This window comes from Coptis chinensis, chromosome 7 (assembly GCF_015680905.1).
Source record: "Coptis chinensis isolate HL-2020 chromosome 7, ASM1568090v1, whole genome shotgun sequence".
Classification (NCBI taxonomy): domain Eukaryota; kingdom Viridiplantae; phylum Streptophyta; class Magnoliopsida; order Ranunculales; family Ranunculaceae; genus Coptis; species Coptis chinensis.
Genome location: NC_141462.1, coordinates 45084129 through 45099538, shown reverse-complemented (window position 1 = coordinate 45099538; position 15410 = coordinate 45084129). Strand labels below are relative to the sequence as shown.

At 40.1% G+C, this 15410-nt stretch overlaps 1 protein-coding gene across 1 annotated transcript; it reads left to right on the top strand.

The window, feature by feature from the left end:
• Positions 1–5383: 5383 nt before the first annotated feature.
• Positions 5384–5791, top strand: LOC147487663 (uncharacterized). The gene has a single exon (XM_086574101.1). It carries the CDS (start codon positions 5384–5386, stop codon positions 5789–5791), a length of 408 nt encoding a protein of 135 aa, XP_086430227.1.
• Positions 5792–15410: the final 9619 nt, after the last annotated feature.

Sequence of the window (15410 nt, the reverse complement as noted above, 5' to 3'; positions counted from 1 at the left end):
CAACTGCATTAAACTAAAATTAGAGATTAACTAACGGAAAATCAGAAATTGAATGCAAATGCATTGAAATAACCTAAAAGAATAGTGAACTGGAAATCGGAAGCCGGATGTAACTGTATCGCACTGACCTCAAAAGATAAATAACTAGAAATTATAAACTATCGAACTAACATAGAAAAACAATTAACAAGAAATCAGAAACTGGATGCAGATGTATTGAACAAATCACAAAGAGTAATTAACGAAACATCAAAAATTGGATGCAACTGTACTGAATTAACCTTAATGAATAACTAACTGAAAATTATAAAGTGGATGCAATTCCACTGAACTAACCTCAAATAATAATTAACGGGAAATCGGAAACTTGATACAACTGCATTGAACTAACCTCAAAGAATAATTAATGAGAAATTGGAAACTGAATGCAACATACTACATTGAACTAACATCAAAGAATAATTAATGCAAAATCAGAAACTTGATGCAAATGCATTGAACTAATAACCCTAAAACATATTTGTATTATATGTAGGGGGAATAAATGTCTCGACAAATATAGTTTTGCATTTTAAGTAGTGTTTATCATAATTTTTTTTTTTTATTATGATTAAGAATGTCATGCTATTAAAGTAGCTTCAATATTATCTTCGTCACATTGGGCATTCTCACAAAATTTCAATCAAACTTCTATTATTAAACCTAACAACAAAAAGAAGTCGATGAGTTTTATCAAGGTTTGGTGCTTTCTTTTTATAGAGAGTGGTGCAAGAAATTTGAATGACTGATTAATATAATTTTCATATCTCATAGCTATGCATAATTGTTAATATTTTTTACAATAATTTAATATAACGGCACCCGTTCGTAGGACGGGTTCGAAAGCTAGTGTAAAAAATTAATTATTCTATTCTCTAGCTAAGTAACTTAAGAGCTAAGGCTTAGTCCTCTTTAAATAGAAGAGGCTAGATCCACAATTTCGTGCATGGGCTTAGGAGCCATATTTTGGGCCGGAAAATCGAGCCCAAAACCTCATTACTTCAGTCCACAAAGGGGTTTTCAGCTAAAAATGACTTCAACAGCCTTTTCGTCCACTTCTGCTTCTCTGATTGGGTCAAAGCTTGGACAATTAGAAAGATATTTCCAAGCCGGTCGTTTTGACATAAGGTAGGCCCAATTTTGAGGTCTGAATCCAAAGATGGAGCCTTCGGAAGTTCAACTGACTTTTGTGCTTTATTTATGCCCGCGTTGACTTTGACTTTTTAGCTTTGACCAAGCTTTAAAAAGGCTTTTTCTCCTTGAATCTTGGCCTTTAATTATAGAACTTCTTAGCAACCAACCTTTACTTCTTTATCTTACAAAAGGGACACATTTCTACACATATTCGACTCCAATGCCTGAAATACATAAGAACACGATAACAGTACTAACTCTTACTTATTAATCACATAATTGGTCTAAAAGTAATATTGTTAAAGGATTAAAACTACAATTTTGGGCTCTTATCAACCAGAGAGGACTGGGGATCGTGGCAGGAGGGATATCAGAGAGAGGAAGCCGTACTGCAAAATAGAGCAAACTCCTCTTAACAGGCCGCTAGAGGAGATCTTACCGCTAATTAAGGGGCAGCAGTATTTTGAGGGTCCGTGCAGTACACCAGGGGAGATAGAGGGGAAACCATTTTGCGTGTATCATCAGATCAGGAACCATGCCACTAATAAATGTTATGCCTTAAAGTGGTTGGTGGAAAGAATGATTGAGAAAGGGATGCTAAGGGAATTTGTCATAGAGGTTCTTAAAACCGAGAGAGTATCGGTTCCGACTAGAATCTTGGGGACTATTAATGTCATCTTTAGTGGAGAAACAATGGGTTGAAATGCACACAGAGACAAGATAAGAAAGTAGCGAGTTTACAGTAGGTTAATGAGGTAATGAGCATACCGCGGTTAGTCTGTGGAACCGCGATGGGAGAGGAAACCATAATGTTCACCCCAAAAGACCTAGAGTCGGTAATCTCACCACATGAGGATGCCTTGGTGATCACTATAGCTATGGGAAATTATCTGGTAAAGAGGGTGTTGATAGACTTCGAAAGTTCGGTGGATTTGTTGTTCAAAGGGGCCATGGAGGAAATGAACATCAATAGAGATCAGCTGAAAGTCCCTTAAACAAATTTTGTCTGGGTTCAACGGCAGCATGACATATCCCATAGGGGAGTTAGTGTTACCCGTAACAGCTGATCTGACGACTGTGTTCACAAGATTCATGGTGGTGGACACTAATTCCCAATATAACGTAATCCTAGGAAGAAGATGGATCCATGAAACGAAGGCAATTCCATCGACATATTATCAAGTGATCCGCTTGGATGTATGAAATAAGAGGGGATAAAGTCACTGCGCAGAACATCCATCAAGTGACCATGCAAAATATGGTCCGAGGTACGAAGGGGGAGGGTTTGGTTCGCGAAGACGAATCAACATAGCAATTATAGGAGGCAGCCACGAAGGAAGTCTATGAAACCCCGATGGAGCCGAAAACATTGGATGAAATTGAGATAGTTAACCTCGAAATTGCAGACGAGAAGAAATTTACATCGGTGGGGTTTAACTTACTGGAGGAATGGAAGGGGAAGTTGGTACAGTTTTTGGTAGCGAATACAGATATATTTGCATGGGTGATTGAGGATATCACAGGGTTAGACCCAAAGTTTGTCTGTCATCGCCTGCATATGAATGAAGATACGAAGCCTGTAAGGCAAAAAATGAGAAGTATGAGACCAAAGTATGCTTAGGGGATTCGCGAAGAAGTTACTCGATTGAAGGGGGATAGGATAATAAGGGATGTAGAGTTCACATAATGGTTGTCCAATGTGGTCGCGGTTCCAAAAAAGAACGGCAAAGTTAGAATGTGTGTCGATTTTACAGGACGTAAACAAAGAGTGTCCTAAAGATTGTTATCTGATGCCACGGGTGGATGAGTTAGTAGACAGAACAGCAGGTTTCAAAGTATTTTCTTTTATGGATGCGTCCATGGGTTACAATCAGGTCGCGATGTTCGGTCCAGATCAAGAGAAGACAGCATTCGTAGTAGAAGGTGGTATCTACTGCTACACGAGGATGCCCTTCGGTATAAAAATGTGCGGGCCACATTTCAGCGGTTAGGAGAAAAGATGTTTGAAAGCAAGATTCGAAAGGGGATGGAGATATATATTGACGACATGGTGGAAAAAAACATGTCGGAAGAGGAACACTTACAAGGTCTTCAGGAGACTTTTGACATACTGCGAACACATAAGTTGAAACTCAATCCCGAGAAGTGCACGTTTGGGGTAACTTCAGGAAAGTTTTTGGGTTATATAGTCACTCACCGAGGCATAGAGGCTAATCCCGAGCAGATCCGATCCCTAGTAGAGATGCCATCTCCTCAGAATGTGAAAGAAGTACAACGGTTGGCTGGAAGGGTCGCAGCACTTAATAGATTCATTTCCAAATCGTCAGACAAATGCCGACCACTGTATCGTTTGCTGAGGAAAATGCCAGATTTCCAGTTGATTGCGGAGTGCGAATGTGTCTTTCAAGAATTGAAGAGGTACTTAGGAAAGGGGCCTTTGTTGTCACGACTTGAACAGGGGGAGAAACTGTACTTGTACACGAGTCACGAGAATCTGCAGATAAGCCTCACCTCTCATAATGAAAGTGGTCGATAAGGTTGAAAAACCAGTTTACTTTCAAAGTAAAACACTGCTGGACGTGGAGACCCGATACAGTAGGATTGAGAAATATGCTTTGGCTTTCATATTTTCAGCGTTAAAATTGAAGCCTTACTTCGAGGCACATTCAATGGTGGTAGTAACAAATCTGCCCCTCAAGCAAGCATTGAAGGCAGAGAAATCAGGCAGAATGCTAAAGTGGGCGGTAATGCTCAGTTCTTATGAGATTCAGTACCAAATCATAACGGCAGAAAAGGCACAAGCTATGGTAGAATTCCCGGCTGAGGACCCAACTTGGGGAGAGGAAATGGTCATGGAATAGGAAAGGGAAGTTAGTCGCGACCCTTTGGATCCTTGGGATGCGCGGAACGGATGGAGAGTTTTCACCGATAGTTCCACTACAGATACAAGGAATGGAATCGGTGTCGTCTTAGTGACTCCTAACAACACCCGTCTAGAGTTATCGATAAAACTGGGATTTGTCGCTTCTAATAATGAGTCTGAATACGAAGCGGTGATAGTAGGTTTGGATTTGGCTAAAGATTTGAGGGTGAGTGAATTGTCTATGTACTCCGATTCAAACTTGGTAATTTGTCAGGCGAATGGAGGGTTTGTAGCCCGCTACCCAAGAATGGCAAAATATTTGGAGGTTTTACAAAGAAAGGCTAGCAGGTTCACCAAGATAAAGTTTGCCCACTTAGGCCGTGGTGAGAACAGACAAGCCGATGCATTGGCTTATATGGCGGCAGTGCTTCCTGGAACAGAGGGTCGGTATATTGAAGTCAAGGTCTTGAGTAAGCCAAGTATTTCAGAGGAGGAAGGGGTTTGGTTAACCACTGAGAGGGATATGGGTTGGATGGAACCCAATACAGACTTTCCTGATGGGAGTAGAGATAGAGAACAAGCAAGAAAGGTGTAAGATGGAATAGGTAGTTCGAAGGTACACATTAGTAGAGGGGGACTTGTATAGGAGAAATTTCAGCAGGCCACTATTAAAATGCATAGGGCCACAGCAGTGTCAAGAGTTGTTGGCTGAAGTGCACTAAAGGGACTACGGAAGCCATTTCACATGGCCAACAATAGCACACTGCATAATATAACAAGGGTATTTTTGGCCCCATATGAAGAGAGATACCACAGAGTACGCAAAAAGATGTGAAAAGTGTCAGCGATTTGCTCTGCTAATACATTCACCAGCAGAGCCATTGCATAATGTGTTCAGTCCTTGGCCTTTCGCTATGTGGGGACTGGATATTGTGGGACCTTTGCCCATGGCGAGTGGGAAAAGGAGATTTATGTTGGCCACTACCGATTCTTTTACCGAGTGGGTAGAGGGTGTGGCATTGCAACAGATTAAGGAAGAAAACATAAAGAAGTTCTTGTGGGAGAATATCATATGTAGGTTCGGACTACCTCATACTGTCATCACGGATAATGGAACTCAGTTTACAGGGGGAAAGGTGGGAGAATTCCTTCAAGCATTCAGGGTGAAGTAGGGGTTCTCCACCCCCTACAATCCTGAAGGAAATGGGCAGGCAGAATCATCAAACAAAACTATAATGGATAATCTAAAGAAAAAATTGGAGTCATGGAAAGAAGCGTGGGCGGATGAGTTAAATCACGTGCTATGGGCATATCGCACAAACCTCTACAAATGAATCTCCATTCGTAATGGCATATGGGGTAGAAGCTGGCATACATGTAGAGATGATCGTGTCAACGGCCCGAACTAGAGCTATGGAAGGGGGAGTAAATGAGATGATATTAGCTACGGATTTGAATCTCATTAATGAAAGGAGAGAGGTAGTGCGCATTTGGTTGGAAGAGTACCATCGGAGGCTACAGAGACAGTATGATAAACGAGTGAAACCGTGTACTTTCAAAGTGGGTGATTTTGTGTTGCACCGAGTTACACCCTCCACCAAGAAAGAGAATGACGGTAAACTGGGGCCCAACTGGGAGGGACCCTATGTTGTGACAGAAAAGGGTACATTTGGAACTTATCGGTTGCAGACCTCAGCTGGGGAACAGATCGATAAACTGTGGAACATTAGACTATTGAAAAAGTTCCATGGATGAACCGTTGTCTAGTTTTTCATGTAAAAGAGAGGAAACTCGCTTTTAGTTATGGCCATTCGCGCCTAGGAATGATATTTTGTGTTCAATATTATATCAATGAATAAATAATGCACTTCTTCCAATTGTATCATGAGTGTTGAAAATAACTTGGGGGCAACCCCATCAGGCTTCACAACTAAACAAAGATAGCGGGGGGGATGAGCCCTTCGCGAACTCTATGTCCAAATCGACTTGGGGGCAACCCCATCAGGCTTCACAGCTGAACAAAGACAGCTGGGGGGGGAGATGAACCCTTCGCGGACTCTATGTCCGAATTGACTTGGGGGCAACCCCATCAGGCTTCACAGCTAAACAAAGACAGCGGGGGGAATGAGCCCTTCACAGATTCAATGTCCAGATCGACTTGGGGCAAATAGAGATGCCCCATCAGGCTTCACAGCTGATCAAAGACAGCGAGGGGGGGATGAGCCCTTCGCAGACTCGAGGTCCGAATCAACTTGGGGGAAAATAAAGATGCTCCCACCAAGCTTCACAGCTGATCAAAGACAGCAGGGGGGGGGGGGTGGATGAGCCCTTTGTGGACTCAATGTCCGGATCGACTTGGGGGCAAATAGAGATGCCCCCATCAGGCTTCACAGTAAGATCAAACTTCTAAATTTCTGGAAGTTAAATGGCTAAAAGACAAACTTCAAAGGGTATGTACAAAGAAAGCAAACTGAATTGGAGGGATTTAAAATCTCAAGTTTTGGCATGCGGGGAATTGGAATGCAAATGGAAAGGCAAAACGAGCTTAATTAAGACCTGCTGGGCACACCCAGAAATCCAGGCTAAAATATGTTCATCCAAACACAAAATATACAAACATTCAAGAGTATAAACTTCAAAGAAAGAAAGCTACAATGTTTACTGTTGTCCAACATTCGCTTCTTCCTGAGGGAGAACTTCTGCCTCATCCACAGCTGTGGTATTGTCATCGTCCACCTTGATAGGGGAGGAGTCAGCACTGGGAGTGGATAGAGGCAGATCAGATGTAGTAGCCTCAGGAATCGCGGATGAAGGTGCTAAGACTGGAGTGTCAGGGACTGGAGGCGGAGATGGAAGTAGACGACCAGTCGTAGTAAGATCATCAAGTTGCTGCTTTAGTTCACAGGCAATCTTCTTCGCAGCAAGGCTATGGAAACATTTCGCGGCTTCCTTCATAGCATTGTCTAAGGCAGCCTAGGAGGCGAGTCTCTCTGTCTCCTTCAGGCTCTCCAGTTTAGAAGCGACACCCGCAACATAATCGTGGTGCTTGTCCTTAGCCCTCTAGAGTTCTTTCTGGGCCTTTAAAGCCACGATTCAAAGATCGTCCCTATCTTTTTCCGGCCTAGCATGCTTAGCTTTCCATCCATCAAGACCGTGTATCTCCTACTTCACAACGTCCAGAGTCTCTAGAGTATTGGTTAGTCCACACACCACATAACCAATATTCAGACTTAATTGCAAAGAAATAATTGTTAGCAAGAGTTGTAAGAGAAGTAAATATGGGGTAAGAGTAATGAAACACAAACCTTTTCCCAGCCAGTGTAGATGGAAGCTCGATGTGAGGCGAACGAGCCAAACTCTCCATAGGCTTGGTCTCGGGGGAGATGAGAGCTGAAAAACAAGGATGTTGCTACTGCTGAATTGTCCAAGGTTGAGTCGCGGGCAGTTACTTTGCGATCTCTGGCCTTGAATTGGGGATGCCAGACTTCGACCGGACCTGAAGTAAGGGGGCCCGTCATGATGTGGTCCTTTCCAGGCGGTGTGCTGGGGCCAAAGGCCGCAATGAATCAGCACGTGTTTCGGAAGTGGGATGGGGCACAATCTTAGCCTTTTTTGTTGGGGGGGCTCTTGTCTGCAACTTCGATAGGCGCATCACCATCTGAGTTGTTATCCTAGAGTTTGAGTTTGTTAACATCCATAGCAGCGGTAGGATTAGGAGAGGAAGGGTTGGCAAAATCGTCTTCCCAATCTGCCACTGAGGAAAACGAAGGAGGAGCGGGGTCAGCGGTAGTAGTATGAGACTAGGAGGTAGCAGCACGTTGAGCAACGGCTCGAGAATGAGAAATTTTGGTGGTATACTTGAAAGACTTGTGAGCTTTGTGTTTCCTTTTTTGGAGAGGGGAAAGTTTTGGCTTTATTTCTTTGGGGGGCGGCAGGCGATAGAGCGGGTCGTGGTATTTACCGATGTCTTTCAGAGAAGGGTCAAGTAAAAAAGGGTTGGCTTTGTCGGGATCAATGCCGAGAATTTCACACTAGGCACTAACCAATTCGTGGAGGGATTGGAAGATCTCTAAAGAAACGCCGGCGTAAAGTTGTGACCGCGAATCGGGTTTCCAACCTGGATCACCAAAAATAAAGACAAGTTACAAACAAGTTAGACAGAAACACTGCGACTCAAAATGTTTTGCTTACTACTTGTAAGGAAATTGAGGTGCCTCGGAAAACTTCCCCGAGGAAGGTCCGGAAATAAAACTCCCGCATTAATACAACGGATAGTAGTGCCACACCTTGTCAGAAGTTGTGATGTGGAGGATACAAGACTTCTTCCGCGGACAAGTACAAAAGGATTGATATCCCACACTTTCGAATTTGGTGCTCTTCTTTATATAATAATAAGCAATGATATCGGGGAGTTGGATTTTAGGGGTGTGGGTCTCGTTGTAATGGTTGGCGGCGTACATAACACGCCAGAAGTTACCTATGCCTTGACATGGCGGAATGTTGAAATGATTGCATACCTTGATGTCAAGAAGGGTTAAGGGAAAGCGCAAACTAGCTGCTTTTTATCCTACAGTAGCGACGTGGTGTGACCAAGTAAAGAAAGTGGGTGACGCCAGACACGTGCTCTAGAACCACGACATGGGGGATGCCATAAGCGGCTTTAACTGCATCTAAGTTAGGTGTGCGATAATATGACGACGGAGGAGGAAGAGAAGATTTCCTCCCTGAAGTAGATGGTGCAAATGGGCGGACCGGCAAAACCGGCCGGATTCAGACCGGCCACCGGGTCCGTTTACTAGATCTAGGTGTAGAGGATTCAGATCCATCGGATCTGGTGGCGGAGGTATCCACCGATTCTGATCCCGACATGATAAAATCAGCACTAAGATAGGATATTTTACACAAAAAAAGGGAGATTGCAAGCTAAGAAAGGGGAAAATATGGTGGAACAGTACCCCAAAAATGATTATAGCAAATAACGATGGGAAGAAAGAGGGTGGAGAACAAACATGAGGTGCGAAGTAGCCAAGGCAACGGAGTAGTGTATGGGAACACGAACAGTGTTGGAGAGATCCACAAGAATCAAGAACAGTGGAGAAGAAGTTGAAGAGGTTGAAGATAATGGAAGGTGAAGAGAAAAGTGAACTAAGGGTTTTGGGTTTTGAGGAAAGAGAGAAGTTTGCATGAGCGGGATTTGAAGGGACAGGGGTAAAAAGGAATTACCGAGAAAGAGACCAGGGGAAATGGGACACATGGGGTCTCGAAATTTAAAGAGTTCAGGTGCGCATGCGCCGTTTCCCACGTGGCAATAAAGGTAGAACACGTACCTTGAAAAAGAAAATGAGATGACAGTGCAAAAGAAGAGAGATACACCGCAAAAGAAGATATGGAATGAGTAACAGTAGTTCTCGGCCCCATAGATGTCCGCGGATTATCAATAGCACCGAGAGAGGGCATTTGTGGTGGTCATATTCATGACCTAAAAGGTTAGTGGTGGCAAGTGGGCCAGATGTGGTATAGTACAGAGGAGACATGTTACAGGGGATCAGATCCTCAAAGTCCTAACTGCTAGGGAACCAATGCGATATGTGGAGAGTGAAAGTGGAATCCTAACTGCTAGGAAACTGACGAGATACGTGGAGAGCAAGGGAGCACAGGATGAAAGAGAGATTAACGAACCACAAGAGAGAGGAGGTTAGAAAGAGGAAAGAGAGTTATAAAGGAAAGAGAGTGGAAGAAAAAGAGAGAGAAGAGAGAAAAAACTGAGAGAGAGGAGAAGAGAAAGGAGAAAGAGAAAATCAATATAGGTGATCTTAGAAGTTGTAATATTTGATAACACACTACCCATGTAATAGGTGTTCACCCAAAAGTAGATGGAACTTAGAATTTTGATAGACTGGGAGAAGAGCAAAACTAAATAAAAACTACTTAAATCTATTAAAATTTCCTTTATTTCTGAAGATGCTATAGGCATCACTGTTTCAAAACATTAATTACATAACCAGACACATTCGTCTCACTAGAGAATGCAAAGTCAATTAAAGAAGGCAAATGGATGGCACCTACACAGTCGATTTCAAGGCGTTGCTTGAATAAACATCAATTACAATGGATCTTCCTGAGTCAGGGCTGTGTATGCGTGTTTGTGTTTCAGGTGAGTGTGTGTGTGATGAGTTTTTGTTTCAGCTGCTTGCTAAGATGTTCAGTAAAATTGAATGTTATTGCTTTACACTATTATTTGATTGTTAGGGGTGGGGTGCAGTGTCACAGTCTCAACATGAAAAACAACTTGCAGGTTAAAAACAAGACTATACAGCACTACAACAAAGCTACTGTACTAGCAATAACACAACGACAAGTAAACTTCGGTGCTGAATTTTTCTCAAGAAAATTTATAAGGATGCCACAAGGTAATAAGCTTGTGGTAAGACTCAAATAAAATGCATCATGATCGTACAAGAGAGAACTTAAACGATTTTATGGGCAAAATGACTATACTGGTGTTAACATAAAATACATATAAGTGTCGTGTGATGCAAGACTTAGCGAACATTGTCAAAGTAATTATATGCTAGCATAAACAGAACCAAAGCATGTGAGTACAAGCAAAAAAGTCTTGAGAGTGTTGCATTAATGTGTTATAAAAACAGAAAGAAGATACCTTTGATCATCGTGAGAGATGCTCCAACATCTAGATTCAAGCCCTCTTAATTCCAACACAAACCGTCCCTTCCTTTCTGCATATTCAGTAAGCATTTGATGAACTTTGAAGCTTGAATAGAATGGAAAATAAAAACTAAAACTAAAAATTGAATTTAGTAATCTAGGTTGGTAGCAACTAATTAGTGATGTATAGCCACCGATAACACATGTCTCAAGTCAAAGCTATCAGAGCTGCAACATTGTTAGTCAGCCATGTGATATTCTTATTTTACCGAAGACACTCCAAAATATCGCCGATATTTTCAAAATGTCTCTAATATATCTTGGTTTTTGAGGTACCTAATATAGATATATTGCGATATATCAGATGGATTTATTGACACATTATGTATCAGATATATATTGGATTTTCCTATATATCAATATATATTGATCGATACGATATATCCGATATAGATCGTTGACTTTAACAAATCTTTGACCGGTTTTTATTAATATATCGACAATATTTCTGATATTTTCTGATATATTGACATACAAAACAAAATTTTGACCGGTCAACAAAAGAATATATATCCACCAATATATCGATATATCCTATATATATTGGTTTTTGGGGGTCCGATATATCGCCCGACATCAAAATATTTGGCCTTGGTTGTTACAAAATTCTCATTTACAAATTCAATATCCTGCTAAACATAATTAATCAAGAACTCGTTGTAACATGTACAATACTTTGATGAAATGGAATAAAAGGAGTATACTTTTTGACCATGGCAAGACAAACTACAAGCACTGCAAATCCAAGCATTGCCCTTTAGATAAACAAGTAGGTGTTTGGTACCACATGAATCTTGTGAAATGACAGCTTAATAGTAGGTGGTGTATTGATTCAACTGCCCTCCCACGTATAACAAGCAAGATTTGTTTGGGATATGGAATAGTTGTGCTAGATAATCTCTTGCTGGAACAATGTTGTTGTAATACTAGTATGTGTCCATGTCGTACGATACTGATCAGCTCATCGTGCCTTCGGCGCTACCATAAAAGCGACATATCACCATTATTGGAGTAGAAAATGGGGGTTGAAGTTTTGAAGTTGTTCATCTTAGATCTAATGTGAGTTGAATGGTGATAGAGAAAACCTCAACTTTTCTTTGATTTCTCTACTGCTTTGGGTATGGGTTTTGATGTATGGTGATGTTAAGAACTAGTTATTACTGTTTTGATGATGAAAACATGAAAATAAGAGTTGTTTTAGCTTGAGAAACATGAAAATTAGATAGAGTGGTTATATAAAAAGATCTATTAGAAATACAGCACAGTCTAAAACAATACCGTAGGATCTTTTCGAGATATCCATTCTAAGGGCCCACCACTTTTTCTCAATTAGAAAAAAAAAGACATGCGCCAGAGATGCTATCATCATCTCTTTGACTATCCCATAATAAAAAAGAGTACCTCTAATAATAAAAAAAAAATTAAAAAAAAAATTAAAAAAAAAAAACAAACAAACAAACAAACAAACAAACAAAAGAGAAACAAATTGCTCCTTCTCCAATCTCCAAGAAGTCTGACGAAGATGAACTAGTTCAACTTTGGCTATACCACCCAATGAGTTCCATTGGGTGGTATAGCCATTTATAGCTTATACCACCCAATGAGTTTATGATTCGATGGCTACTTGAAAAGATCTTTGCCTTTATCCACATTTATGAAACAGTTTAAAATGGCTGTAATAGCTAGGTGAGAGGCGGAAAATGATGAAGACTACGAAAGCAACTATACGAATCGTCCTTTGAGATTTTCAATGGTAATTGAGAAGGAAGCAGCAGATGTTTACACAAAAGAAATGTTTGCAAGTTTTCAGAAAGAACTTCTTGATTGTTTTTCTTACCGTCAAAAGAAAGTTGAGGAAATTGGTTCAATGTCCACTTTTCATGTGTGTAGGGATGAGCATGAGCAAGCTTTTCGAACTGTTAGATTCTAGTGATAATTCTGTCAGGTGTAGTTGCTTGTTGTTTGAATTTGCGGGGTACTTGTGCAGACATATCATGAATATATTTGTAGTTGTGGACATTTTGCACCTTCCACCTAGGTACATACTGAAAAGATGGACTAAAGATGCCAAGTCTGGAACAGTTACAAACAAAGATGGAGATGAAATGGTAGTTGATTGTCATGAGACAGTTTCAGTAAGATTTAGCCAACTCTGTCATGAAGCCATCAATGTAACAACTAAAAGTGCATCCTTTGTCAAAGTTTACAAGATTGCGATGGAGGGATTTTTCAAGATTTTAAAAGAAGTTGAAGCTGTGCTAAAAAAATGTGGAAATCAGCCCCACGAAGCAAATTAGAAGTGCACCTATTGAAGATTCTTGCCAAAAGAAATCAGGAATCTGTGTGGGCGGAACGAAACCATTGATTGATCCACCTATCGTAAAGCATAAAGGTTGACCTAGAAGGAAAAAAAATTATGGGTTGACAATATTGGGAAGAATACATGTAGTGCGAAACCCAAACAAGCAAAAGGTGCTAAGAAATTCACCAGGTTTAACTTGTAGATTTTCTTATCCGTTGCTATGTTTAGTTAATTTATTATCTTAATACTTAAGTAATTTGTATTGCTGATTTGTGCAGTGATCGTGAGTCTCCTTCTGGTTCAAAATCCAATGACATGCCTGTTGGTAAACTTAAAAGGAGAAGGAAAAGTAGAAAGTGATTAAGACTTTGGACCAAACATCCTTTCTTGTCTATGGCATTTTGTGGTTCATTTATACTAAAGTACTATCAACTTGTTTTAGGCCAAAATGTTAATGATTCTGCTACAACAACAAACAATCAGCTGGAAACTTCTATGCAACATATTGGTTCGTCTAGTCCAACAAAAAATATGCATGTTAGTGGCGGTTCCAATGTGGAAATCCATCAATCTGGGCAGGTATATATGGGGTTAGGAATTTAATTGGGTTTTTGTGATGTTTTCTTAAATTTTTTTAAACATATCTTTTAAGTGCTTTGTATGTTTAGGAATTAACATCAACTAATGGTATCATAAACATCGACCTTAATGATCCCGTTAAGGTGATACACTTACGTACTGCCTTACCAAACTTATTATTTTTACTTGTTTTATATATATTACACTCATGACCAATAATATTTGCAGGTTTTATGGACATGAGTTGGTGAAAAAAGACATCATCCACATACAACATTTTGGCTTTGTGCAGTGGGAAGAATGATAATTACGTTTATTTTCCTCATCATTTTGTAATTGTGGTATATGTAAAAGAAGATAGCAGTGGGAGGTGTTTTTATTGTGATTTTGTAATTGATAAACATTTTTTTGCTAACCTTTTATTTTTTTAGCTAACATTGTGATATATGTAAATGATTTCTTGTTAGAAGCCAGCAAATGGTGTGTATCTGTTTCATAGATATGCCGGAATACAAAAGTTGATTAGCTTCGTTCTTGTTCCCACCTTCTTTTTGCACAATTAAATTAAAGTCAGTGTTATCTATGAATTAAGAGTGCTTACTAATAAAGATTTAACTAGTGAGCAACACATGTACATTGTCGTAAGAACATAATACAGTGTCGCGTCACAACAACTACATTTGGTCTCATAGAAAGTCACTCAGTGCAACTGGAATTCCGCCACGTACTACCACTACACTATATGCTTGTGTTCCACCACTATTACCATCATTTTCTTGTGATTTATTACCTTCTACCATTTTAATATTCTATTGAACCTTTAATATCGCTTCTGCTACGTCAATTTCTCTGACTTAGACCCTAGTCTCCTCTATCGACTTCCACCACCACATCCACCATTCCAATTACTTTTACCATCGTGACGTTAGCTTTGCCACCTTGTTTGGCTTTGTGAATTAGGGAGAACAATAATTGCATTTATTTTGTCATCATTATTTGTAATTCTAAATGTGTAATAGAATATAACCATGAGAAGTGTTTTATAACTCCAACTTTGGTAGCTAGGCCATTTTTGAAAGACCCTATTTTGATGACTGCCTTTTGCCCTAAACTCAATATTTTCTATCAATTGAATTAATCAATAGTACTTAAAGATACATACTTAACTTGTGAGCAACTCTAGGAGAATAATTATATGCAGGACTAGCTGTACTTGGCAATTTGGGATTAAAATTGGATGTTAGCAAGTATATATGTAACAGCACCAGTTTTACTACCATGCGAACATAACACACTGTCATAAAAAAGAAATTATGCATCTGACGAACTCATACGCTTAAATTGCCATAATCTAAAATTACATTGTCACATCAACATCTAATGTCATAGACAGTGTCACTCAGTGCTATTGAAATTCCACCATCACTACCCCATTTTCTTGTGTTAAGTTTTACCACTATTTCGACCATTTTTTGTGTTGCACTACTGTGTGATGATTTTTCCTAATCTAGAAACACAAGTATTTTGTTGATGATCAAAGAACAATGAGAAGTATTGGATCAAGAAGAAGAAGAGATTTAGAAGATGATGAGTTGAACCGCGTTCTTTAATGGCTGCCTACGTATCCTGTGTATAGGAATCAAACTCAAAGCGTAGTTCAACTATTCTATTTATAAGAATAGATGAGGTTTGTCAATTAGTGTTTAACTAGGAGACCGTCTCTTGTTAAGTCTTATCTTGACTTTTCTAGAAGCCCCATCACTACTA

Coding starts and splice junctions, on each gene's coding strand:
- LOC147487663 (XM_086574101.1), top strand. CDS start 5,384: ATGGCATATGGGGTAGAAGCTGGCATACATGTAGAGATGATCGTGTCA.